At 41.2% G+C, this 24714-nt stretch overlaps 1 protein-coding gene across 2 annotated transcripts in view; it reads left to right on the forward strand.

Annotated features, from left to right (window-relative positions):
• Positions 1 to 24714, forward strand: part of LOC145492875 (uncharacterized) — a 65510-nt gene that overhangs the window by 11943 nt on the left and 28853 nt on the right. For both annotated transcript variants that reach the window (XM_081472252.1, XM_081472253.1), the window contains exons 14-36: positions 95 to 919; positions 1395 to 1703; positions 2959 to 3288; positions 3905 to 4352; positions 5990 to 6624; positions 7047 to 7203; positions 7731 to 7951; positions 8422 to 9297; positions 10356 to 10936; positions 11205 to 11448; positions 11923 to 12415; positions 12791 to 13581; positions 13800 to 13973; positions 14199 to 14453; positions 14790 to 15245; positions 15841 to 17079; positions 17675 to 17797; positions 18337 to 18717; positions 20271 to 20684; positions 21405 to 21788; positions 22225 to 22489; positions 22746 to 23305; positions 23969 to 24514. In XM_081472252.1, the coding sequence (XP_081328378.1) occupies positions 95 to 919; positions 1395 to 1703; positions 2959 to 3288; positions 3905 to 4352; positions 5990 to 6624; positions 7047 to 7203; positions 7731 to 7951; positions 8422 to 9297; positions 10356 to 10936; positions 11205 to 11448; positions 11923 to 12415; positions 12791 to 13581; positions 13800 to 13973; positions 14199 to 14453; positions 14790 to 15245; positions 15841 to 17079; positions 17675 to 17797; positions 18337 to 18717; positions 20271 to 20684; positions 21405 to 21788; positions 22225 to 22489; positions 22746 to 23305; positions 23969 to 24514 (10707 nt within the window). The remainder of the gene's footprint in view (positions 1 to 94; positions 920 to 1394; positions 1704 to 2958; positions 3289 to 3904; positions 4353 to 5989; positions 6625 to 7046; positions 7204 to 7730; positions 7952 to 8421; positions 9298 to 10355; positions 10937 to 11204; positions 11449 to 11922; positions 12416 to 12790; positions 13582 to 13799; positions 13974 to 14198; positions 14454 to 14789; positions 15246 to 15840; positions 17080 to 17674; positions 17798 to 18336; positions 18718 to 20270; positions 20685 to 21404; positions 21789 to 22224; positions 22490 to 22745; positions 23306 to 23968; positions 24515 to 24714) is intronic.

The following is a 24714-nucleotide window of genomic DNA, read 5'->3' on the forward strand; positions in this document are numbered from 1 at the left end:
TAAATATGTGTGGGTACTCTGGGATTTGCATCTTGTAGTTGTAATCACAGTTGCAGCCATTCAAAACTTTTTTTTATATGTTTGTCTTTTCTAGATGTGTGCCTACAAGGTGGCTGGTGTGATGGCCGAACATTTTTCCCATGCCCACCAGGAACATATAACGGTTTTAATGGGTCCCAATCTCAGGAAGCCTGCAAGGCATGCCCTATGGGTTACTATTGTCAAGACAGCGGCACGGTCAGTTTTGACACATTTGTTTGTCCAGCAGGCCATTACTGCCCCACTGGAACAAAATTCCCTAATCAATTCCCTTGTCCTGCTGGCACATACAACCCAGATGTTAACCAGACGGCTAGAGCTGTAGCTTGTTTGCCTTGCACTCCTGGAAACTACTGCGAGGCTGGTTCAACTCAACCCACTTTGTGTCCTCCCGGGTACTATTGTCCCAGTGGCACTGGTTCAAGGACACAATTTGCTTGTCATGCTGGATTTTACAATGATGTCTTTGGACTGACAAATTACACAGAGTGTAAAGCGTGCCCTCCTGGGTCATACTGTCCTGATGGTTCTTTGACTGAACCTACAGTTACACCTATTCCATGCCCACCGGGTACGTACAATCCAGATTGGAATGTGGGCCACCTGCTAAACTGTATTCCATGCACTGCAGGTTACTTTTGTCCTCAGGCAGGGCAGGTCAATGCCACATTATTCTGTTATGAAGGCTATTACTGTCCAAATGGCACAGTGGCTGGTCATCAGTTTCCATGTCCTCCAGGAACATTTGGGGACAAAGCAGGTCTGACTGTTGCAGAGGAATGTCTGATCTGCCCACAAGGAAAGTCATGCAGCTGGGGTACTGGCCTAAACAACAACAACACTTGGCAAGTTTGTCGCCAAGGACACTTCTGTCCAGCAGGTGTGTTATGAAGTTTGTGCATGATACAAGGAGTGTGATGTGAAAGGTTAATTACCTGGGCGGGAACTAGCTAATATATTGATGTAAAATGAAGCTAAATATTTGTTTGACTGTTTATTTGTTTATTGCCTGGTAGTGTGTTTAGTTGTAACTTTCCTATTTCAAGGGTAGCTGATTATTATTAAAGGCATCCTTTGTTACACATGTTTTTGTGATTTAGTTGTCAAGTTTGTAGAGCACTTCAATCTTTTCCAGTTTTTTTGATCTGTACTCTGTTTTCACTTCCTAGTTGATCCATTCTTATTTAAAGCATCAGAGGCCTTGTTCAATTCTAATACCAGCTAAGACACAGTATTGCCCAAATGTCATGATCAAACTGTATTATTTAGCATATTAATTAAATCCCTCAAAATTAGCTGTGGCAAGCTTACCGAACTGATAACATGGTTTGGTTTTGTTTCATGTTATATAACAGGGACAGGAGCACCAACAAAGTTTCCTTGCCCTCCTGGAACTTACTCAAATAGCTCTGACTTGTTTGATGCCTCCCAATGTGACATCTGTCCTGAAAGAAAGTACTGTCCAGGTGGAGAACCAGAACCCAGAGGTGACTGTCCTCCAGGGTATTACTGTCCAAGCGGCACTCATGTGGCAGAGCAGTTTCCATGTCCTAATGGCACATACAATCCTGATTATGCTAAAGCCAGAGTTGATGAATGTCTTAACTGCACTCAGGGCCATTTCTGTGAAAAGGCAACAGTTCAACCTATGCAGTGTTCCATAGGTTAGTTAAGGGTCTCTGTATTTCCTATATGCGTAATGAGCATGGTCATGCCTCAAAGGTGTTGGAGCTAAGAATAGTTCACTCTGATAACTAGGTGAAATTTTATCATTAAAAATAAGTGCACTTATATGGCAAATATATTTAGCACTTTAAGTAATGTGGCCAACAGGGTCAACCGTAATACGTCAAAGGAAAAGACATATTAATTAAAGTTCTATTATTAAATTCTGTGATAACAGACTCAGCCTACATGTAGGTGTTGGCTATTGATGATGGCCTTCAGTAGTCATGTTTTTCCTAGCCCCACATTAGCCAAAACATGTTTAATGAAGTGGAGCTCTATAACCAAATTATCTAAATTTGGTTTAGGTTGAATCTGTGGTCCCAACAGAAACTGTTGAAAGTGCCTTAATAAGCTATTTTGGCAATGTTCAATGCTCAGAATCCAATTTTTTCAATAATAAATGTAGTTTGTATAGTGTGATCACACATGGCAAGTGAGGGTAGCTCAGAACATAACTGTTGTCTGTGTAACGAGAATAACAAGTCACTTATTAACCACAATAAACAGGCTTCAAACAGAACAACTTAATTGGACTAAAAGAAGACAGATAGAAACTTACTAGAACTGACCATGTTTCTTATCACATCAAAAGTGGTCAAACAAGGCCAACAGACCAGACCTATAATATCATTAATTGTATCTATAACAAAATTCTTGATCATGCGGGTGTCCAATTACAGGTATCCAATTTGAACTTTGAATACCTGTAACTAGATACCTACACCATTCACACATCAATTACATCTGTGTTAATGGCTTCTTTCTCAATGTTTCCAAAAGTTTTTAAAACTTATGAAAAGCACTTCAAACTTGTTTGCTCAAAAGAAGTTTTCAAATGACATGTTCAATTCCAAAATTTGTCATAGATACAATTAATTAGTAATTGGACCTCGTGTCTTACAATTCAGGGAGTAATTGTGCTCATAATATCAAACTGGCCTCGCACTTTGTGCTCGTCTCATTTTCAAATTACTTGCGTGATTTCTCCCTGAATTGTACTCCACTCAGTCCAATTGCTATTACTAATTTCACATTCACTAAATACTCACCTTGTTGAAATGTCAGTCACCAAGAGCAGTTATTCTCAAGGCTATCCTCACACAGTTGATCACACTTTATGAACTACTGACATGCAAACCATTACTATTAATAAATGTTTTTTTAAAACTGACATGAATATTCCTTTTGTAGGAACCTACATGCCTTTTGGTTTCAATGCGACAAGTGGTGAGGTTGTTGGAATACCCGCTAAAGGTAAAGGTGACTGCCTTCCCTGTCTCGCAGGACACTTTTGTCTCAATGGCACTGTCACACCAGAACCTTGTGGCAAAGGGAAATACACAAATCCTGGGCAGTCAGTGTGCCAGACATGCTTGGCTGGGCGGTATTGCGACAGTGAGACCACAACCGAAGCAGAGATGAATGCCACCAAACTGTGTCCTGCTGGTCTGTACTGTCAGGCAGGATTGTCAAATGTCAGTGAAGCAACTGATTGCAGACAGGCACACTATTGTCCAGAAGGTGAGTGATTCACATGTGATCTAACTACAGGTACATGTATATGTTACTTCAGTTGTGAAAAATGATCAACATCTGGCTTCTCCTTATATTGTGAACACACTATCAAATGGATCAGGTTGTCATAAACAAAAGAACTGAAAAATATCTTGATGAACTACTTAATTCCAAGCATTATGAGAACTGTCTGACAATCAGTGAGGCAAAAACAAAAACATCTTAACCTGGACACAAAGGCAGAGGCTTTTAAAAGTGCTTCAAGATGTGACCAATGTGAATGTTCCTGACATTGTTCTGTTGTTGAGATCGGGGGACAAAAATTAATAATTAATGTGTTGGTTAAAGAGGTTCTGTCAGGGTCCTCACATGGTTTTGATGCAGTCTAAGAGCCTCCCTTGAGCTAGATTAGCCAGTACACAGATGGATGCAGGCAGGATTGTTCATGAAACCTAACTAAATTCTAGTGGGCTTACTAGTAATGGACTGGCATCTCATTTAGGGGTAACAGCAACTCTGCAAACAAGTCATTTACAGTGGTACATGTACATTGAAGTATCCAAATTCAAAAGTTAAATAAATGTCAGTCCTACTATTTTTTCTAATTTTTTCTTCACTCTAGGTCACCCTGTAGAAATTCCATGTCCTGTTGGTACATTCAACCCAAACAGCAGTGGAAAGAGTGTATATGACTGTGCGATGTGTACGGCTGGAAAATACTGTCTTGAACAATCCGTCCATGAGACTGGTGACTGTGATCAAGGCTTCTACTGCCCAACAAACATCACAGATGGAGTCTCAAGCTTGCGTATTGGCTCCTATGGACCAATACAGGAACCCTGCCCCAAGGGAACATTCCTCGATGAGACAAGAGGGCGGTTTGTTGAGGATTGTAAAGAGTGCATTATAGGAAATTATTGTCCAATCGGATCTAAGACACCCACTGTTTGTACAACTGGTCACTACTGTCCACCTGGGTCAGGCGACCCTCAACCATGTCCTCTGGGAACATTCAATAATGGCAGTGGGGCTTATTACCTTGAGAACTGTACTGCATGTACACCTGGCTGGTAAGGATGTGTATGGTTTAGACAAAATAATTCTTAGTATTTAACCACGCGGCCATGGGCGGAGCGCGGTTCTAGGTTTACCCGTGGTTTATTTTTTTTTTTTTTTGTCGGTGACCAGACGCAGACCTCGGCTCGGCCAAATTCCGAGTCACGCAACGTGTGATGTTTTTTCCGCCAGAAGCTGTTAAAACATTAATACACGGATAATTTTACGGATATTGTTTCCTTTGTTGTGGGTGAAATATATTTTCTTTTGGTTTTATCGAAGCGTTGGATTCAAAGGGAATAATAAATACGCTAAAAAAAGGTATTATGTCAGCCATGGAATGCGTTGACGTTGCAGCTTTCACTTTCGCTACGTGACTAATAAGATCGTGTTTACTTTGGAAGTTTATTTCGCCAGAAGCGACGGTCATCAATTTATTTGCAAGTTTGCGAGTATTTCTTGTGGTTTTAGGCAAATGAAGTAAATTCTTTGGCTCTTTCATCGCAACGAGTTCATAGATCGGAAGGAAAATGAAATATTTGCAAGCCAAGCAAAGAACATGTCAGGACATGCAATGATTACGTCATTGGTAGGGAAATAACCACCGTACTAAAGATAGCCGTCGATAATGCAATTCTTGAATAATGTGACTTGTGTGACTTCTTTGCTAGCCCTTTACTCAAGGAAAAAAATAAATTTAAACTTGACTTTTAAGAAAGAAAGCTGTTGTTAATAGTGTTCGTATCTTCATGCCCATACATATCCCAAAGAAAGTTCCAGATTAACACTATTACGTCATCGGAGATTTCGCAACAGCTACGACTGATGGTGCAATAGTACAGTCTGTGTTGATCAAGTGATGTGATGTCTACAGTAATCAATGAATCATCAAGGATTACTTTCGAATGTGCACTGCGTTGCGACTGTAGTGCTAAGAAAACAGTTAAATTTTAAAAGCGTGGTTTTAAGATCTAACAGATCTTCTTGTTTATGTAATGCACAAAGTATTTGCCACAACGAACACTGCAGGTTTTGCTGTCCTTTGTGCGAAAGGAGTGTTATTCTAAGTGCCCTGTGTAGTGGTTTTAAGAGAAAAAAAAGCATAAGTGTGCTATTTTCAAGCTGCTATAACTTTGGACAACAGTGCTCAAAATTGACTTTTGGGGTCTACTCATCTGTAGGATCAGTAGGCTAATCTAGGGCAAAGTTACTGATCACCTAGTTTCATTTTGGATGCTTAATTTTCAGACACTTTGAATCTCAATTTTGCACAAAAATTTAGACTCTTTGCTGAAACATAAATGTAATGTAAATTTACACCTACAAAACATCTTTTAGACTGAAACAACATCTGTGGAAAATGATAGTTTTACTGGACCCTCAAGGTTTCACAGATACACCGGTGGGAGAGTAACAATTCTATCAAGCCGTTATGCAACCATAGTTTACTCTATAAGAGAAACTAGCATATATTTAAACGTTTTATACTGTAATGTAAATCTTTCAGATGCTTAAAATTTCTGATGTGTTCAAATGTTGGACAGTTCTATTTTCGGACACTTTTTTGGGCGAAATTATCCTCCAAAATGTTTTGCAAGGAATGTAGTGTGGTTTACAGTTAACTCATAAGGTTGTTGTGCTTGTGTAATAGGTACTGTGATGCACAGGGTCTGTCCATTCCAAGAGCCCAGTGTGACCCTGGCTATGTATGTTATGGTGGAGCGTACACTGGAACACCCAATGATGGCATTACAGGGAGACCATGTCCCCAAGGGACATTTTGTGTGGCAGGTTCCTTTGAATTTGATTCTTGTCGTATTGGAACATACAGTAAGAGCACTGGTGGAACAAGTGACCAGGATTGTCAGTTGTGTGATCCTGGCTACTATTGTTCAAAGCAGCAGCTTACAGCCCCGGAAGGAGCATGCGATGCTGGGTATTACTGTCCAGAGGGATCCATCCTACCCAATCAGACAATTACCCCTGCTGGGCACTTCACTCCAGTGGGATCTTCAGAGCCACAGCCTTGTTTACCTGGGACATATCAACCACATCAGAAGCAAAGTCGCTGTCTCCCATGTGAACCAGGATTTTACTGCGATACAAAGAACATGACCAGTGGTAAAGAGTGTGAACGTGGATTTTACTGTCCACCTGGTACAGACAGACAATTTGCATGTCCAGAGGGAACATTTAACAACCACACTCGTCAGGTGTACAACTCAAGCTGTTTAGGATGTCCTCCCGGCCAATACTGTAATCCAACTGCACAGAGTGTTCCCACAGGTATGAGATCTTATTTATTATTTTGTCCCTCTCCTAACACTTTAGAGTGGGGGTGGGGGGGGGGGGGGGGAGAGCTGGTAAATAGGAAAACAGGTACTCAAGACATTTTTTATTACATACATGTATGATCCTTCTAGTAAGTGACAGTTTAAGGAGTGGGCTTTTAAATGCACTAAGCATGAGACTGGGACAGTTTGCACTCTTTGTGTTTGTCTCAACCACAAATGGTTGTGCAAGTCTTGCACCAGGGTGGAAAAATTTTGAGATAAGAGCATCTTGGAAGGAGGAAAAATGAATATCAGAAATTTGTAGAATAATAATTGTTTTTTTGTTTTTGTTTTATCTTATATTCAAATAAAATTTTCAAATATGTTATAATAATTTATAGGGCTTACCACCATTTTGTCTGTCTACCTCACCAGGGCCTTGTGATGCAGGCTACATTTGTTTCTACAATGCAACAAGACCAACACCAACATTTGAGCTTGGTGTTTTGGAATGGGGCCGGCTGTGCTCTGCAGGATCTTTCTGTCCTAGTGGGACCACACATGAAATAGAGTGCCCAGAAGGAACATACCGGTGAGTTTCATTGGTTTCTATGTTGTGCTTCATCTCTAGTTATTTTAATGTTAAGTCTTATGTTGCCAGTAGTCATGTGACCTTCTTTATAAAGTTTCAGGCTTTGAGGGTAACATTGTCATAAAGAATATCAGAAATGAAAGAACATGATGAATTTTTTTTTCCATGAAAAGATTGCCATAGGCTATTTCTTGTGTGATCATGTGTTAACAACATCATCACGCGAAGAAGTCGTGTTTAAACTTTATTTCTGTTTGAGTGAGGTAAATGATATGTTTCCCTCATAGCAAAGTTTTTTACCTCTTTTTGACATCTCATTTTCATGTACCACTTTCAGGGGGAGGGGTTTTCACAGAGATTTTAATTCAAGGCATTCAAGATTGGATTTGCTAGCCAAAGTGCCAAGTGATACTGGTGCATGTTGTAATCTACCAATGTGACAACAATTAAATTAGACAGTGTCAGTTGCCAACAGTACAGTACACATTACACTGTAGTCATGGATTGGGTCTGTTTTTGTTTTGCAGCAAAGTAACTGGTGGCCAGGCTGAAGATGACTGTACACTTTGCGATCTTGGCCATTACTGCAATGGTACAGGACGAACTGAGGTTTCTGGCCCCTGTGCTCCTGGTTATTTTTGTTCACGGGGAGCTAAAATACCAAAACCCAACAATGATTCCACTGGTGGGATTTGCCCAAGAGGGAGCTTTTGTGAAGCTGGGAAGCAACCAGAAAAATGTGCACCAGGTACAGCAATTACATTTGGTACCTTCTTGGTGTTGGAAAAACTATTGTGGTTTGGTGTGAATATTGTTCATTATCTTTTGAATCTTTTTTTATAATACCATGTCAGATGATTACAGCACCACCACATTTTTCATCAATGCCATTGTTTGTTGGGAAGTTGATTTTGTTCATTACATAGGAGAATTTATTGCTGGTGAGGGAATTACCAGAGGACCTAATGTTGTGCATACTCCCATCTTGTATTTTGAAGAACTTGAAAATGAACAATGAACCAAAACTCCCCTCAATTTTGTCTTGAACTACTGGAGGAGAAGCCCCAAACAGTGTGCCAAATGACCTTGTTTACAAGATGTCAAAAGATTCCCTTTTACTTACCTGTAGGTGTGGTCTCATAAAAGGACACTTTGTATGCCATCTTGTTGAAATGAAAAAATTGAATAAGTTAACTCTGGTCACTATGTTTTTTCTAGGTTTTCATGCTGATGTTGAGGGTCTAGCTACATGTAAAGAGTGTAGTGCTGGTACTGAGTGCCTTAGAGGAACAATCTACCCTCCACCTTGCCCTCAAGGGTACTACTGCCTCAGAGGCTCTGAAAACAGTGGTGCAAAACAGGCTTGCCCTAAAGGCACTTTTGGTAATAGGACAGGGCTTACCACACAGAGTGAGTGTTCTTACTGTTTGGAGGGACACTATTGTGGGACTGCTGCCTTAACAAATGTGACTGGTCCATGCAATGCAGGCTACTTCTGCTTGAAAGGTGCCGAGGTATCAACACCACCTGATGACAGTCGTACTCCAAAATGGTTCGGTGAATGCCTGGAAGGAGGTTTTTACTGTGAGAGAGGAGTTTCTCAGCCTACACCTTGTCCACCTGGAACGTTTGCACCTGGTAATGTCGGCAGATTAGAATCAAAGGATGATTGCACCCAGTGCACTGCTGGTTCTTATTGTGAGCTTGGACATCAAGATGCCGTAACTGGTCCATGTGATGCAGGCTACTTCTGTCTTGAGGGTTCCCACACGGCAAGACCTAATGCATCTTATGGTGGTATCTGTCCTCCTGGATTTCACTGTCCTGCAGGCTCTTCTTGGCCTAAGCCATGTGATCCAGGGACATATAACAATGCAAGTGGTCAGGGGTCATGCCAGGACTGCCCAAGAGGTTTTTATTGCAGTGGTAACAGTACAACTCCTTTGGAGTGCCCTGCAGGCTTTTATTGTCCACGAAAGACACGCTATGCTACTGATAATCCTTGTGATGCAGGAACATTCAACAACTTGACAGGAATGTCTGCTGTCAGTGCATGTGTGCAATGCACAGCCGGTTTTTATTGTGATAGACAAGGTCAGTTGACAGATGAAAATCTATGTACCAACCTGCTTTGTTGAATAAACTATGTACATAGGTAGGTACAGTACGTAGGAACATTTGAAGGTGCATGTAGGTAGATCAGGAGGTACAATGTAGGCAGGTAGGTACTAGGAAATAAATGCAAATGACAATTAACATTTTGCCTTCATGAATAAACTGGTTAGTTATTTGAAACTGCAGTGATAAATTGCTAAATGGTTATTATTATCAAGCCTAAATAGGTCATTTTGGGAAGCAGGGCAGGAAAAACCCCAGGTTCAGTTGCCTGGGGCAAGTAAAGTGCCAGGATTGCCCAAGAGGTTTATATTGCAGTGGTAATAAAAATAAATTATTGCAGTGGTAATGAAAATAAAAGTTCAGTGGCCCGGTGGGCAAGTGAATTTAGTCTCCGTAGTCTTGCAAGTCTATATAAAAATGTCAGCTTGATAAATGATAATTTCCACTCAGAAACTATTTCAAAACTCAAGATTGCAAGATTAGATAACCATGAGGTTGAAAGCTTGGATTAGTTAGGAATCCAAACATACTTTGTTCGCATTTGTCTTCTGATTTCCATACTGGCTGCCACATCGGCGAGTAAATATTTAGGTGAGGGCAACTGAAAACTGAAATTTACTGGCCCACTGGGCAAGTAGATTTTGAAACCTTTTTTTCCTGCCCTGGAAAGGTAGATGGGAAGACTTGAGCAAGGTTCAAGCTCTGGTCATTGACCTTGTCTTTGTGTACTTGGATATGGAAGTTTACCCTACTGATGTCCTCCTCAGAATTTCAGGAATTCCAGTAGTTATTTTAGTTAACATAGGAAAAAACTAAGATCCACTGGAATATTTTATTTAACATTTTGGAGTGCTCACATTGTTGTGCCTGCAAACAACTTTTGTCTTATGCTGGACCATGACTTTTATTCAATTCAAGAGAAAATAACTATATCAAACATGACGATACTAGTAATGAGCACTAATAGGCTAAATAACCAACAATGGACTAAAATCTTGCCCTGGTATTGAGTACCTCATATGTCTTGATTTAAGGACTTTCAAATGTGACTGGACCCTGTGATCCCGGATACTTTTGTAGTGGAGGTACAACTGCAGCAAGACCTGTCACCAAGGGTGGAAAGTGTCTCAATGGAACCTACTGTCCAGAGGGAAGCTCACAACCACTTCTGTGCCCAGCTAGAAAGTATTGTGGAAGTGAAGCTCTATCAGCACCATCTGATGATTGTGCTGCTGGTTATTACTGTATTGAAGGCTCAAGTACACCCAGACCCAAAGACAACATCACTGGAAGTGAGTGTCCAGCAGGCGCTTACTGCATAGCTGGAAGCTCCACATTTGTACGCTGTCCAGAGGGTACCTATTCAAATGCCACCCGAAATGAGAGGGTAGAAGACTGTGCTAACTGCACAAGTGGTTATTATTGTGAAGGTGTGGGAAATACAGAGCCGACAGACAAGTGCGATGCTGGGTATTACTGTCCTCCTGGACAGAAAGTTAAAGATCCAAATGGACTGGAGTGTACTCAAGGTCACTTCTGTCCAAGAGGTTCAAAAGTTCCTCAGCGATGTGAGTCAGGATTTTACCAGGAAGATATAAATCAGGCAACCTGTAAGGTAAGTCTTCCCAGAGAGGGGAGTGTTCATGATGTCATTATGATTTGCATGTAACAGACAAAGAAGATATAAACTGCTACCAACCTACATTTAAATGTAGTTTGGGAATTAGAAATTACTACTGCTCTTAAGGAGCAGTACTACAGTTATTACTACAATAGAAGAAATAAAATGTGGCACAAATAGTGATCTCGATGTACAACGAATTGTATGTTTTCTTATTTGACAATAACTTTTACGTTCTTTTTGGTTAACCTTTTCCCTTTAGGTGTGCCCAGAGGGATTTTACTGTGACAACCGCTATGCCCCGGTTGTTTTCTACCAAAACAGTACTTGTCCTCCAGGGCATTATTGTCCTAATAAAACAACTTTTGCATATGAATTCCCCTGTCCACTGGGGACGTTCAGCAATGCATCTGGTCTCTCTCACATCACCGAATGCAGTCCCTGTCCTGGCGGTTACTACTGCGATGAACTTGGGCAGACCACATTCACCAAGCAATGTGATGGAGGTCAGTTAATTCTTAGCAGGCACAAAAGGGAGGAGTTATTTGAGGGGAAGTGGTGATTCTAATTAAGTTTGGCCAGGAGCACGTAGAGTGAGGTTGTTTTGGAATCATGAAAAGGTCTTTACTACAGCTTTATTGTCACATTTACAATTATGTGTGAAGCACTGAAATTTTTAAACAGAGTAATGTGTTTTTAATTACCATAGTCGTAGAAAAAAATCCTTCCAGTTCACTATTCACTATTCAAACTTCCAAGAACATTCCTTCTCCACAGCAACCGGGTTTTATACCCAAGGTGTTAATTCACCTGTAATGGACTTGTGTCCTTTCCAGAAGCTGTAGAAATGCTCATAGAATTAGGTTTCAGGTGTGAAGGTCACAGGCCTTTACAGCATTGCAACTGATGTTACAAACATTGCTACATAGTCATCATTCATATTTTTAAAACCATTGATCAGAAGCATTGTTTTATCACAGGGTATTTCTGCCGAAGTGGTGCATCTGTGTCTACTCCAGAAGGTTTCTCGGAAAATGCAACATTATGTCCCCCAGGCACATTCAACTACTCAGATGCAGGTCCTTGTCCTGCTGGGTTCTACTGCCCTGTTGGTACAGCAGAACCTGAGAAGTGCCCTCCAGGCACCTTTAGTAATGAGACCAAACTGTCGTCAGTTGAACAGTGCCAAAACTGCACAGCTGGAAAGTATTGTGGAGAGTTCAACTTGGTGAAGCCTTCAGGACTCTGTAGAGAGGGATATTACTGTTCTTCAGGGGCGTCAAGGGCTGACTGGATTGAATGCCCTGCCGGTGCCTATTGCATTAATGGGACTTTTGAACCTGAACTGTGTCCCAATGGGACTTTTAGAAACATCACTAAAGGGATGTCCATTGATGATTGCTTTAACTGCACTCCTGGGTATTACTGCCAAGGCGTTGGATTGACAAAAGTAACTGGTCCCTGTGCAGAAAGGTATTCTTTAGTTCCTTGTTTGTCTCAGTTTTGTTATAATCCTTTTTACGGTTTTCCTAAGTGATTGATGATGTCTCAGTTGAATTTAGAGTATGTGTAGCTCTTTGACTCTTTTGTAGCATTAACGTGATAATGTCATGTTTCTGTCAGTAATACAAATAAGGCACATTTGCTAATGATGTAACTTTGTAAAAGCTGAGGTAGTAATTTTCATACTGAATCTACTAATATTTCTTTTAATGTTCTGAAAATGTTTTGGTGAGTGAAATTGATACATTGTATAACCCTTGTGAATGATTTCCTGTATTGTTAATTATTTGCTTGATGTTGTGTTATAACGAAAAATCTAAATTGATAATGGCAATTTTTTCATAGGTACTACTGTCCAGGTGGCAACCGTGTGAAAGATCCACATCAATATTTCTGCACAGTGGGACATTTTTGTCCAGGAGGGACATCTGAACCCATCCCATGTCAAAATAACAGCTTTGCCAAAACCACGCATGCTAAGGAATGTTCTTTGTGTCCAGCTGGATTTTTCTGCAAAATAGCTGGTGTTCCACAGAACTGTACAAAAGGCTACTATTGTCCTTATGGCACTGGCATTGACTTGAAAGCATGCCCCAGGGGGACATATGGTGATCAGGAGGGATTAGAAAAAGTCTCGCAGTGTAAGGCATGTGATCCAGGAAAGTACTGTGCGTATGAACATGCAACTAACTACACAGGTGACTGTGCACCAGGCCATTGGTGCGCTTATGGTCTTGATAGGGCGGATCCAATTGGAGATAACATAACAGCATACAATGCAAGTAGCAATGATTCGTGTCCACACTATGATGGCAGGGAAACAGGTTATGGAGGCATATGTCCAATTGCACACCATTGTCCTGAAGGATCAAAAGCACCACTACCCTGTCCTCCAGGGACCTACGGCCCCCTCCCAAAGCTTGAAGAGTGTCCACCCTGTGTAGAAGGTTATTACTGCCCAGGAAATAACTCAGAATATGAATCACGTCCATGTCCACAAGGTTATGTCTGTCCTAATGGAACATCAGAGCCTAACCAATTCCCATGTCCACCTGGAACATATAATAACAGGACGAGACGCACAAGAATTGAGGACTGTGTCAGTTGCAGGCCTGGCATGTATTGCCCAGTTGAAGGTAAGTTGGTCAACACAATGGGCTAAGTTAGGGTGACTATCATGAAAAACAAGGTGAAGTTATTGCTTGGTCTGTTTCCTCCCACTGTCAGAAGCAAACATTAACTTTATGCAAGAATGGTCCTCTTTTGTAATAAAGTTGCAGAGGAATTGTAATTATAAAAATTCTTAGAATTAATTACTACATTTTATTTGTCTCTTGGAACAATTTTTCTTCAGGAATGCCACAACCTAATCTTTATTGTGCTGCTGGCTACTTCTGTCGACGTAATGCAACCAGTGCTACCCCTGATCAAGGTGACGATGCCAATATCTGTCCTGTTGGTCATTATTGTCCTGAAGGAACTGGTGAACCAGTGAACTGCCCTCTTGGAACATTTGGAAATGACACAGGTCTGTTTTGGCTAGAGTTATCTACATGTAACGTCTTCTTAGATTATTTAAACATTACTAAGCAGGCTGGGTGTGTCTGTGGCTTTTAATAGTTTGATCACTACAGCAATGAACAAGATAAAGCGTCAAATGTTAATCAGTTTTAGGCTTGTTGATTGATGCATTTGTGTCAATATACCTGGCTGGCTCTTTGCATTGACTTATGTGTCATTTGCTCATCTTCAGCATACAAGGATGTCAGTGAATGTTGGAACTGTACAGCTGGTTTCCATTGCTCTCAGCCTGGACGAGATTCCCCAGTTGGACCATGTGACCCAGGCTATTACTGTCCATCTGGGGCATCTAGCTCACAAGAAGTCCCATGTGACCCAGGGACATACTGTGTGGGACAGAATGAAGAACCAGAATTGTGTCCCATTGGGACATTCCAGCCTAACTACACTAGAACGCATATCAGTGACTGTATTAATTGTACTGCTGGTAGGTTTTTTTTTTTATCAAATTATGGTGTTTCTCCTGACGAAAGAACTTGGCATGAATAACTTCATAAAGGAGGCTGCTGGTTCCAAAAGAATTAACCTCTCTCTATACTTTGTACTGGAGGCGCAGTGGCCTCATGGTTGGTGTGTTTGCCTTTGGATCAAGAAGTCCGGGTTCAAGCCCTGGCTGGGGATATTGTGTTGTGTTCTGAAAAGGGGAAAATCAGTGGCTTGATGGGCCACTTGGCTTGTATACATACCTCACCATACTACATACTGGAAAGAACTGGAGGTTGCAGGATTGAATAACAACGTATCATTCATTTTCTTGTTTCAGGTTTTTACTGCTCCACACCTGGTCAAGCTGATTACACTAATCCTTGTAAAAATGGTTCATATTGCCCAAGTGGCTCATCCATACCAGACCCAGTTGAATGTCCCATTGGGTTTCAGTGCCCCAGTGGTAGTGCTATACCCAAACCATGTCCTGCAGGAACATTCACCAACTCTTCAGGGAGGGACAGCTGTGACCCTTGTCCTGATGGCTTCTATTGCTTCCCTCTGGAGCTCGCAAGAAATGAATCCATTGGATACCGTATCTGTCCAAGAGGGTACTACTGTCCTGAGGGGACTGGTCTTGATTGGCGTTCATGCCCAGCAGGTACCTACAGTGATCGTCTTGGCTTGTACAGTGAGAAGCAATGCAAGGACTGTGATGCTGGAAAGTTCTGTGATGGAAGAAACCTGACATCTCCAACAGATTTTTGTGCAGCTGGCTATTTCTGCACAATAGGTAATTAAGTACTTTTGGTTGCTAATGGTGACAATAAGATTGCACATCACTAATGTATAAGAGCAACAAAGATTGCTTGCAATATTTATTTACTTTCGTGATGAATTGTCAGAGTATGATCGATATGGTGTATGTATTATTGGGAAAATGATTGGAAGTCTAATGTTAGCTTATAGCATAACAGAAACTTTGATAAGGTCCCTAAAAACGTGGCTATTTATGCACGTAAAGTTGATAAAGGTAAATTAACCACTGTATGAAGTATTTTTTCAAGTAGTGTGTTGAAAAGTATGCTTGTTAGGTATAAATGATATTGATTATTTTGTATTTCCTAGATTGGCCTAGACTACCTGTTGTGGGTTCAAACTACCATTGTAATAAGTTTTTTTTCAACATTATTGTTCAGATAAAGTGGGTAGTATGTAAAGACAGGCTAACAAAGGGTCAAGGCTCATAATGTTAACATCAAAAGTTCACCATGGTGATTGTTCTGCCATTGTCAAATGTAGCTGCCTGCCTATTCGACATAACATAGTACCTTTTCCCCCCAAAAATACTGCTTATAAGAATTGTAAATATTGTTGTTGCATTTTAGGTGTTTCTGTTGACAAGCCTTACATTGATGGCTACAATGTTACCAATAGTTCATGCCCCAACCCTACGTTCCTCGGCCAGTACACTGGCATCGGTGACATCTGTCCCCCAGGAACATTCTGTATTGAAGGATCCAATGTGCCTGAGGACTGTGCAGCAGGAACATACAATGATGAGTATGGTCAGGAAGAATGCAAGGCTTGCCCAGCTGGTTACTACTGTCTGCAAAAGACAGTCACATTTATCAATAACACGTGTCCAAGTGGTCATTACTGTCCAGTCAATACCACTCAGCCTTATCAGTACCAATGCCCACCAGGCAGCTTTAACAACTTGACTGGGCAGAAGACAGAGGCATCCTGCCTTCCATGTCCAAAAGGTAGCTACTGTGAAGGTTCTGGGAATTCCTGGCCAACAGGTCTGTGTAGCCCCGGTTGGTATTGCAATGGAAGTGCAACATCTAATATGACGACCACACATGGCGGGAAATGTCAACCTGGTTACTATTGTCCTGAAGGGTCTGGATATCCAAGGGAATGTGATGGAGGGAAATTTTGCGATGTTGCAGGCCTTAGTGAACCTAAAGGCAACTGTAGTGCAGGCTACTTCTGCAAGTTGAAGGCAAGCAGCTCAACTCCAACCGATAGCACTGGAGGTAAATGTCCTTCAGGGAATTATTGCCCAGAAGGGTCCATGGATCCCATTGCTTGTGATCCGGGGACTTACTATGGTGGTATTGAAGCAACAAACGTGAGTGCTTGTGTGCCATGTACTCTTGGAAAGTTCTGCAATACATCTGGTCTCTCTGCTCCTGATGGGGTGTGTTCAGCTGGTTATTATTGCCCGGGTGGGCAGTCGGTTGGCACGCCATCCTTGTACGGTTGCCCACTTGGACATAAATGCACTGAAGGTGCTGACAGTCCTACAAAGTGCGAGTCTGGAAACTACCAGGATGAACCACTACAAGACACTTGCAAAGAATGCCCAGCACGTTACTACTGTAATGCTACATTTGGTGGAGTAGAGAACTATAACTTGTACTTATGTCCTGAGGGTTTTTATTGTCCTAATGGCACCCGATTTGCAGAGGAATTCCCCTGTGGAAATGGCACTTTCAACAACTTAACAGGACGTGCAAGTCAGAGTGAATGTACACCATGTCTTCCACGTTACTATTGTGGAGAGCCAGGTTTAACTCATCCACGGACTTTATGCAGCTCTGGGTACTTTTGCAAGACAGGTAATATATGTACAGTGAGTATAAAATATGGGTTATTGACCAAGCTTGAGGTCAAGATAGCTGAATATTGGCCATTAGTTCTTGTTTTTGTGTGTTTATGGATTGACACAGAGTGGAGGTCCATAAGTAGCAAAAAAAAAAAAGAACGAGTCCAATATCCAGTCATCTTGACTGAGCAAACTTGGTCAATAAAGGGTTTATTATATGGAAAAGGGGACACAGCAGGTAATCCCAAGTGGGTGAGATAACACCGTTTCACCCGCACAGGGAGTCAATCACAGTGCAGGATTCAGTTTATCTTGCCCACTCACGAAGCTAGCCACATAACAAAACATATTAAAATGAGTCATAATTGGAGCTCTTTCAACTAAATGTCTACAGTGTGCACATCTCGAGTAAACATTTCCATGTTTTTTATCTTTAGTTTTGACAACAACAGTTACAGTTTTGTTCAATAGACAGTTTTTTTTAATTTTCAGAAATAGCTTGGTAGCATCACGTCTGGTGTTGTAATACTGCAGTTCCAATTTGAGATGTTATCTACACTTGTTAAGTGCCTTTTCTTTAATGACAGGAAACTCGCTTGTTTTTTTAGGGGCTAAGTCTGCCACACCTGATCAAGGAAGCGATGCAAATATTTGTCCACGAGGAAGTTATTGTTTGGAAGGAACAGATGAACCAGAACCCTGTCCAGCTGGAACGTTTAGTAATGATTTGGGTAAGCTCAATCAACTTTTTAAGCCTCCCTTATGATTTCTATTTAATATAAAATAACTGAGCTAATACACATGCTCTCATTGGTCGCTAGATGTGTTCTGATGAGAGTTTTTAAACATGGTTGTGACTATTTAGATTCATGCGTATTTTTTTAGAAATATTATATAAATGCAATAGAGGACTTTTTCTGTGTTTGCACAGGGAGGTTGGGAGAATTCTCAAAAGTTGTGCAAACCCTTGACTGCATCTTGGGTTTGCATAACTGTCTCGAATTCTCCCAGTCCCCCTCATGTGTAGATGAGGCTAAGTAAACACAGACAAAGTACTCTATTGCGTAACTATTACTTCTTTAAATAGCTCCACCTTGGAATTGAAAGTTTTTTTGTAATTAAAAGTTTGTATTTTTTATAACTCTGTCTTCTTCAAGATAGTGTCAATTTGGTTTTTCAGTATTATCTTCATTTGGGTCACTTTACCCTAAACACAAACAGAACACTTTGTTTACACTGGGTAGTAAAGATTCCTAAATTTGATTTTCAGGATTACATAATGCCAGCCAATGTACACCATGTACAGAAGGATACTATTGTGAGTTTAATGGAAGGACAAACGAAACAGGGCAGTGTCAAGAAGGCTATTTCTGTGTCCAAGGTTCAGTCAGCAAGCAGCAAGAAATCTGTCCTGTTGGAAACTACTGTCCAACTGGCACCCATGTTCCCAAGTCCTGCCCAGCTGGAACCTTTTCTAATACTACTGGCTTATGGAAAATAGAACAATGTACAAATTGTACTGCTGGGTCATACTGTTTCGAGCATGGAAGAACCCACCCCACTGGACCATGCAGAGAAGGTTACTTTTGTCCTACTGGGTCCTCAGTAGATAATGCTGAGCCATGCCCTATTGGTTTACATTGCCCCACAGGTACATACATACATTTTATTTTTGTTTTCAAATTAAAATTACAATTATAACATACACGAATTATTAATATACAACTAGGTACAAACGAAGTTGTCAAAAGATGGAATCTCTAGCTTTTCTATATTTCATAACAACGTAGTTAGCCTGAATCATAACCTGGAAAATCTTCAAACTCAACTTTTGCATGAAGTAGATTTTCATTTTAATGTCATAGGAGTTACTGAAACAAAAGTCACCAATGCAAATTCACAATTGTGCACAGCACATATACCTGGCTACATATTTGAATATGTTCCAACACCTCTGGCATCTGGGGGTGTGGGAATGTTCATTGATGAGTCACTTGATTATCATGTTTTAGAAAGGACCTCTAATGAAGCTTTTCAGGTATTGTGGGCTGGGTTTTCCTTTGAGAATAAGCAAAATGTTATTTGTGGAATCTTTTATAGACAGCATAACTCTCCTGAAATCTTTCAATCATATTTTGATGAGACTATTGAAAAACTTCTGTCCTCTGGGAAATATATTGTGATCATGGGTGATTTCAATATTGACCTTTTAAAATGTGTGTCATCTTCGTATAGTCACGACTTTTTGACTTCCCTTCAAAGTTGTTTTTCTCGTTCCCACAATTGACAAACCAATGCGTGTCCGCTCTACCTCCGCCACCCTAATTGACAACATCTTTATCAACAATCCTGATCAAGTTGTGGCTAGTGGAAATATCATCTCTGATATAAGTGATCATTTTTTGCAATTTTGTATTCTGAAGTCTATGAGGGATAAAATTAAGATAAAGAAATTTAAACTGCGAGACTTTTCTAGATTCTCTAGGGACAGTTTTAACGCCGATCTGTCTAATGTGAACTGAAATACACTCTTAGATAAAAAAAAATGTATGACGTGGACAATTTATTTTCTTCTTTTTACAACAAGTTTAACAAATTGATAAATAAACATGCACCTATGAAAACAATTTCAAACCGCAAAGCAAAACAACTCTCCAACAGCTCTCCAGGTGAGTATGATCTATGTGTTAAATTAAAAAATAAATTCCAATATTTAGAGGGGAAGCCACATCAGCCCTAGTTGGTTTTCCTGCAGGTCCTCTATCCTGATCAAATTGGAATTTTGAAATGTTCGTTTTTCAGGGGGGTCGGGAATGGGAATACCATGAGAAAAACCCTTGGAGCAAGGCGAGAACCAACAACAAACTAAACCCACATGCGACACCGTGCTGGAATTGAACTCGGGTCACATTGGTGGGAGGTGAGCACTCTCAACACTGCGCCATCCCTACTCCCCCAACAGTGTTGTAATCAGTCCTTAGTAATATGGGTACAGGGTACTTCCAAAAGCAACTTCAATTGAAGGCTGATATTTGGTTGAATTTATTACATTACAGTGTTGTGTACAGTAGTTAACTTCTTCTTGGCACTCGGGCTCTTTTTTTGTCATTTGCTGTCTACTTTTGATGTTAAAAGAGATTTTTAGATGCTCCTCACTCTTGGCAAGCTTAAGTTCTAACATGCAGTTAATGGCGTACCTTACAGGAAGTGCCACTCCTAAAGACTGTCCTTCAGGAACATTTACCAATGCCACAGCCCAGCCGTCCTGCCAAGATTGTCCTCCAGGGTACTATTGCGTGCCAGAGAATGTGACTGCGGGAGATCCAAAGTCAGGCTATCGAGCCTGTCCAAGGGGTTATTATTGTCCTGCTAGAACTGGTTTGGATTGGAAGCCATGTCCCCGTGGAACCTTCAGCAACAGAACAACCTTAAGCTTGGTGACACAGTGTGAGGATTGCCCAGGAGGCAAATATTGTGGCGAGCTTCATGCTGTTAAGCCAAGTGGTGACTGCTATGGTGGCTTCTACTGCGAGTCAGGTGTTGACAAGCCAGATCCTGTTAACTCAGTGAATGGAACATCGCTGCTTGGTAACTGCTCAATTTTAGGATTGCATACAGGTAAATATGCTGTTGTGCTCAGTGACAATGAAGTAAATTAACAATCATCACTTATATTATCATCATCATCATTGTCATCAATCCTCATCGTGCATATCTGCACATAAGTCCACAGATTAGCCACCATCGATTAAACAGGTCAAGCATTGAAAATTACCGCTCAATCCAATGGTGTTTTAATCTTATCTTGTTGTTAGCTTATGTTACTAGCTCAATAAATACTTCACATTCTGTACTATATATGTATGTCATACATGCATTTATACCATGCCATGGAAAATACAACCAATCAGAATACAGAAAAACCATTGTATATGTTATGATATTGCACCCAACCTTCCCATTGTGTGCCACATGTATGTCCCTTTGATTGTGTTGACGTCTGTATTTTCTATGGCATGGTATAAAATAGTTGTACAATGCTCTCTCGTGGTATACTGTGGAATGTCCCGCTTGTCACATTTTCTCGGTATACACAATTGTCTAAAGGTGTATACCGAGAAAATACAAAAGAATCCTGGGATATTCCATGGCATGCTGTGAGAGAGCGTTGTATAACTAGTATGTAGGCGTAAATAGTTTCGGAAAATAAAAGGGCAAACAAGATATAAATTGCCCAGTAAATGATATGTTTTGTGAGGAATTTATCACTAATTGTAAGCCACTCAGTGGCCAACCCGTTGAAAAAGGAATCTTAGAATCTTGTGATCCATCGTGTAGGTTTTGGTGGTGTATGTCCAAAAGGCCATTTCTGTCGTGCAGGATACACTCTTCCTGAGGGGTGTCCTGATGGGAGTTATCAAGATGAGGAAGGCCAGACGTACTGTAAATCATGCCCAGCTGGATATGTCTGTCTTGCCAAGGCGACCACTTTCAATGACACTGTCTGTCCGTCTGGGAGGTATTGTCCAGTGAATACAAGTAATCCAATTCTTTGTGATGAAGGCACATTTAATGAATTAACCGGACAGGAAGAGGAACCCAACTGCGTTCTTTGCACTGCTGGGAAGTACTGTGAAGGCTCTGGCTTGAGTAAACCAACTGCAGATTGCTATGGTGGGTGGTTCTGTAAGAATGGATCCACAAAGCCAACACCTGATGGAGGTAAAGCATTTATCCGACAAGTTCATAGTGTGTTTCTCTTGTAGTGTACCTATGGGTCTACTGTTAAGTAGGACAGGTAGGCATCAGATGTCAGAGGCTCGACAATTCAGCCAGTGTATATGTGTTTTATTTATTACACTGGGAAGCATGGTGACCTCATGGTTAGTGTGCTCAGCTTTGGATCAAGCTGTCTAGGTTCGAGCCCTGGCCAGGGACATTGTCTTGTGTTCTTGGGCAAAATACTTTACCCTCACAGTGGCTCTCTCCACCCAGGTGTACAAATGGGTAGTGGCAAATTTAATCCTGTGTGTTATCCTGGGAATTAGACATAGCAACATTAGGAGCGTCAACTTTGTTTGTCATCATAATGTAGGTTTTGGCTTGCATCTTAGGTCTTGAATGTATTTTAACATCTGGAGATTTTTTTTCCTCTCAGCTCGCTGTCCAGTGTCGCATTATTGTCCCAATGGATCAGCACTGCCACAAGTTTGTGATCCAGGAAAGTACTGTTCACGTCCAGAGCTGTCTGAACCAGAATTTGACTGTGAAGCGGGCTATTACTGCACATCTGGAGCAAAGGAAGCTAATCCCATGGATGGAGTGACAGGAAACATATGTCCTAATGGGACTTTCTGCCCAAGAGGAAGCGATGCACCTGAGAATTGTCCTGTTGGAACATTCTTAAACAGCACAGGGAACAGGTAAGATGGAATGATGGTTCACATTTTATCTTTCCTCAGTGGCTTTGGCATTTTGAGAGTACTACAGTGGGATGAATGTATGACATTGTTTAGTTTTTCCAGTGTGAACGGATTTGACGATTTGTCAGATTTCCACTGTTGTATTCCTAAGAAGTAGGGGGTCAGTACTGTTCCCAATGGTTGGTTCCTCTGTATCAAATTGGAAACCTGGCTTTTCTTTACTCCATCATTATGCCTACGTCCTTTATTCCTACAGGAATGTGACTGACTGTATAGAGTGTACTCCAGGGTGGTACTGTGGTGGAAGTGGGCTGCCTGTTCCCACAGACCTGTGTGCACCAGGTTACTATTGCACTGGCGGAGCAAAAGATGCCAATCAACATGAGTGTCCTCGTGGATACAAATGCCCAGAAGGCAGTCCAAATCCTGTGCCATGTGATGCAGGACAGTACCAAAATGAGACAGCACAGGCGACTTGTAGAATCTGTCCACCTGGTTTCTACTGTAATGATACTTATGGCCCAGTCATCTCATATGGACAGTTCCTCTGCATAGAGGGTCATTACTGTCCTGAAGGTACAAGGTATGCTGAGGAGTTCAAGTGTCCTCCTGGGACCTTCAACAACAGGACAGGCATGGATGACAAGTCAGATTGTAGGACATGTACTGGTGGCATGGTCTGTGATGAATGGGGCCTTGTGACACCATACAAGTTATGTGGTGCTGGATACTTTTGCCGGGAAGGTGCCAACAGTACAACGCCGAACCTTGGGGAGAAGGCAGACATTTGTCCTGCTGGTTACTACTGCCCGCAAGGTACTGGGCATTGTCCTGTGGCATTTTTACAATTGAAATTTGGAAGCTGGCTAGTTTTGTGGTCAGCCTGAAGAAAAAGTTGTCTCTGATAATGGGTATTTCCAAAACATGCAAAATATAGAATCAAGTATTGTGCACATTAGCATCAGTATAAGATTTAAATAACTTATAATGAGATTATTCCAAATCATTTAGGAAAAAACGTTTTAATTAGCGCGTCTTTGAAAGTCTGTTTTACTCATATTTTAAAGTGGTATGATTTCTTTTTCTGAGGCTACCGCTGGAGAATATGGGACATAATAATATTAAGAGACAGTGCCATTAAAAACCACTCCGAATTCTCAAGTATCTCCTTCCAGGGCCACAGCCAGAAAAAATGTGACTGAGGCAATTTCCATGAAAAAGTTATGACTGAGGCAATAGCCATGATTAAATTCTCTTGTTGGGTATTTATTGTGTTTATGATGACTAAAAACAACAAAAACGACAGATATGATTGAGGCAAGTGCCTCAGTTTGCGTGTTACTAGCTATGGCCCTGCATTCATGTAATGTTTTTAGAAAATTGATTTTGATAACTCCTGTGACTATAACAACTTGGTAATAGCAATGGTTTTGACCTCATGTCGAGTAAGACCAGCTCATCCATGACATTGTTTTGCAGGTGTTGACAAACCCATTGATTGTCCAGCTGGTACATACAGTCCAGCAACGGGTCTTCAGGCAGACCATGAATGCTTGAATTGCACTGGTGGAGACTTCTGCAATGAAACTGCCAGGACATCAACAGCTGGACCTTGCAAACCCCGGTACTATTGTCCACCTCGTTCAACAAGTGATGAACAATATCTATGCACAGAAGGCCGCTATTGTACTTTGGGAACTTCCATACCTTTCCCCTGTCCATCAGGAACCTATTCAAATGGTACTGGGCTAGAAAAGCCAGAAGATTGTATCGCCTGCAGACCAGGATATTATTGTGACAGTGTGGGACTCATTGAGCCAAAGGGCCAATGCGACGAGGGCTACTATTGCCCCGAGGGTCAAAATGTCAGCAATCCAGTCCCTTGTCCAGTTGGTCAGCACTGTCCCAAAGGAAGTGCTGAGCCACAGGACTGTCCAGCAGGGAGAGTTGCTGAAAGTTCAGCATCAGCTGATTGTGCTGTGTGCCCTGAAGGCTATTACTGTCTGCCAGAACTTGTTATTCCAGGTTGGTTTGCATTTATTCTTTAAGGCTCTGAAGTTCTTCAATAATATGCATGTTGTTGCACACATAGATTAAATATACAATAGTAAAGAACAACAATCAAATTGTGTGTTTGTTATCCGTGGCCATGTTACACAGTCCTTACCATCTACCTTTCTTTAGGTGATAAAATAACTCTATCTTTTTGCTTATTATAATTATGG

This window comes from Orbicella franksi, chromosome 7 (assembly GCF_964199315.1).
Source record: "Orbicella franksi chromosome 7, jaOrbFran1.1, whole genome shotgun sequence".
In the NCBI taxonomy this organism is placed as follows: domain Eukaryota; kingdom Metazoa; phylum Cnidaria; class Anthozoa; order Scleractinia; family Merulinidae; genus Orbicella; species Orbicella franksi.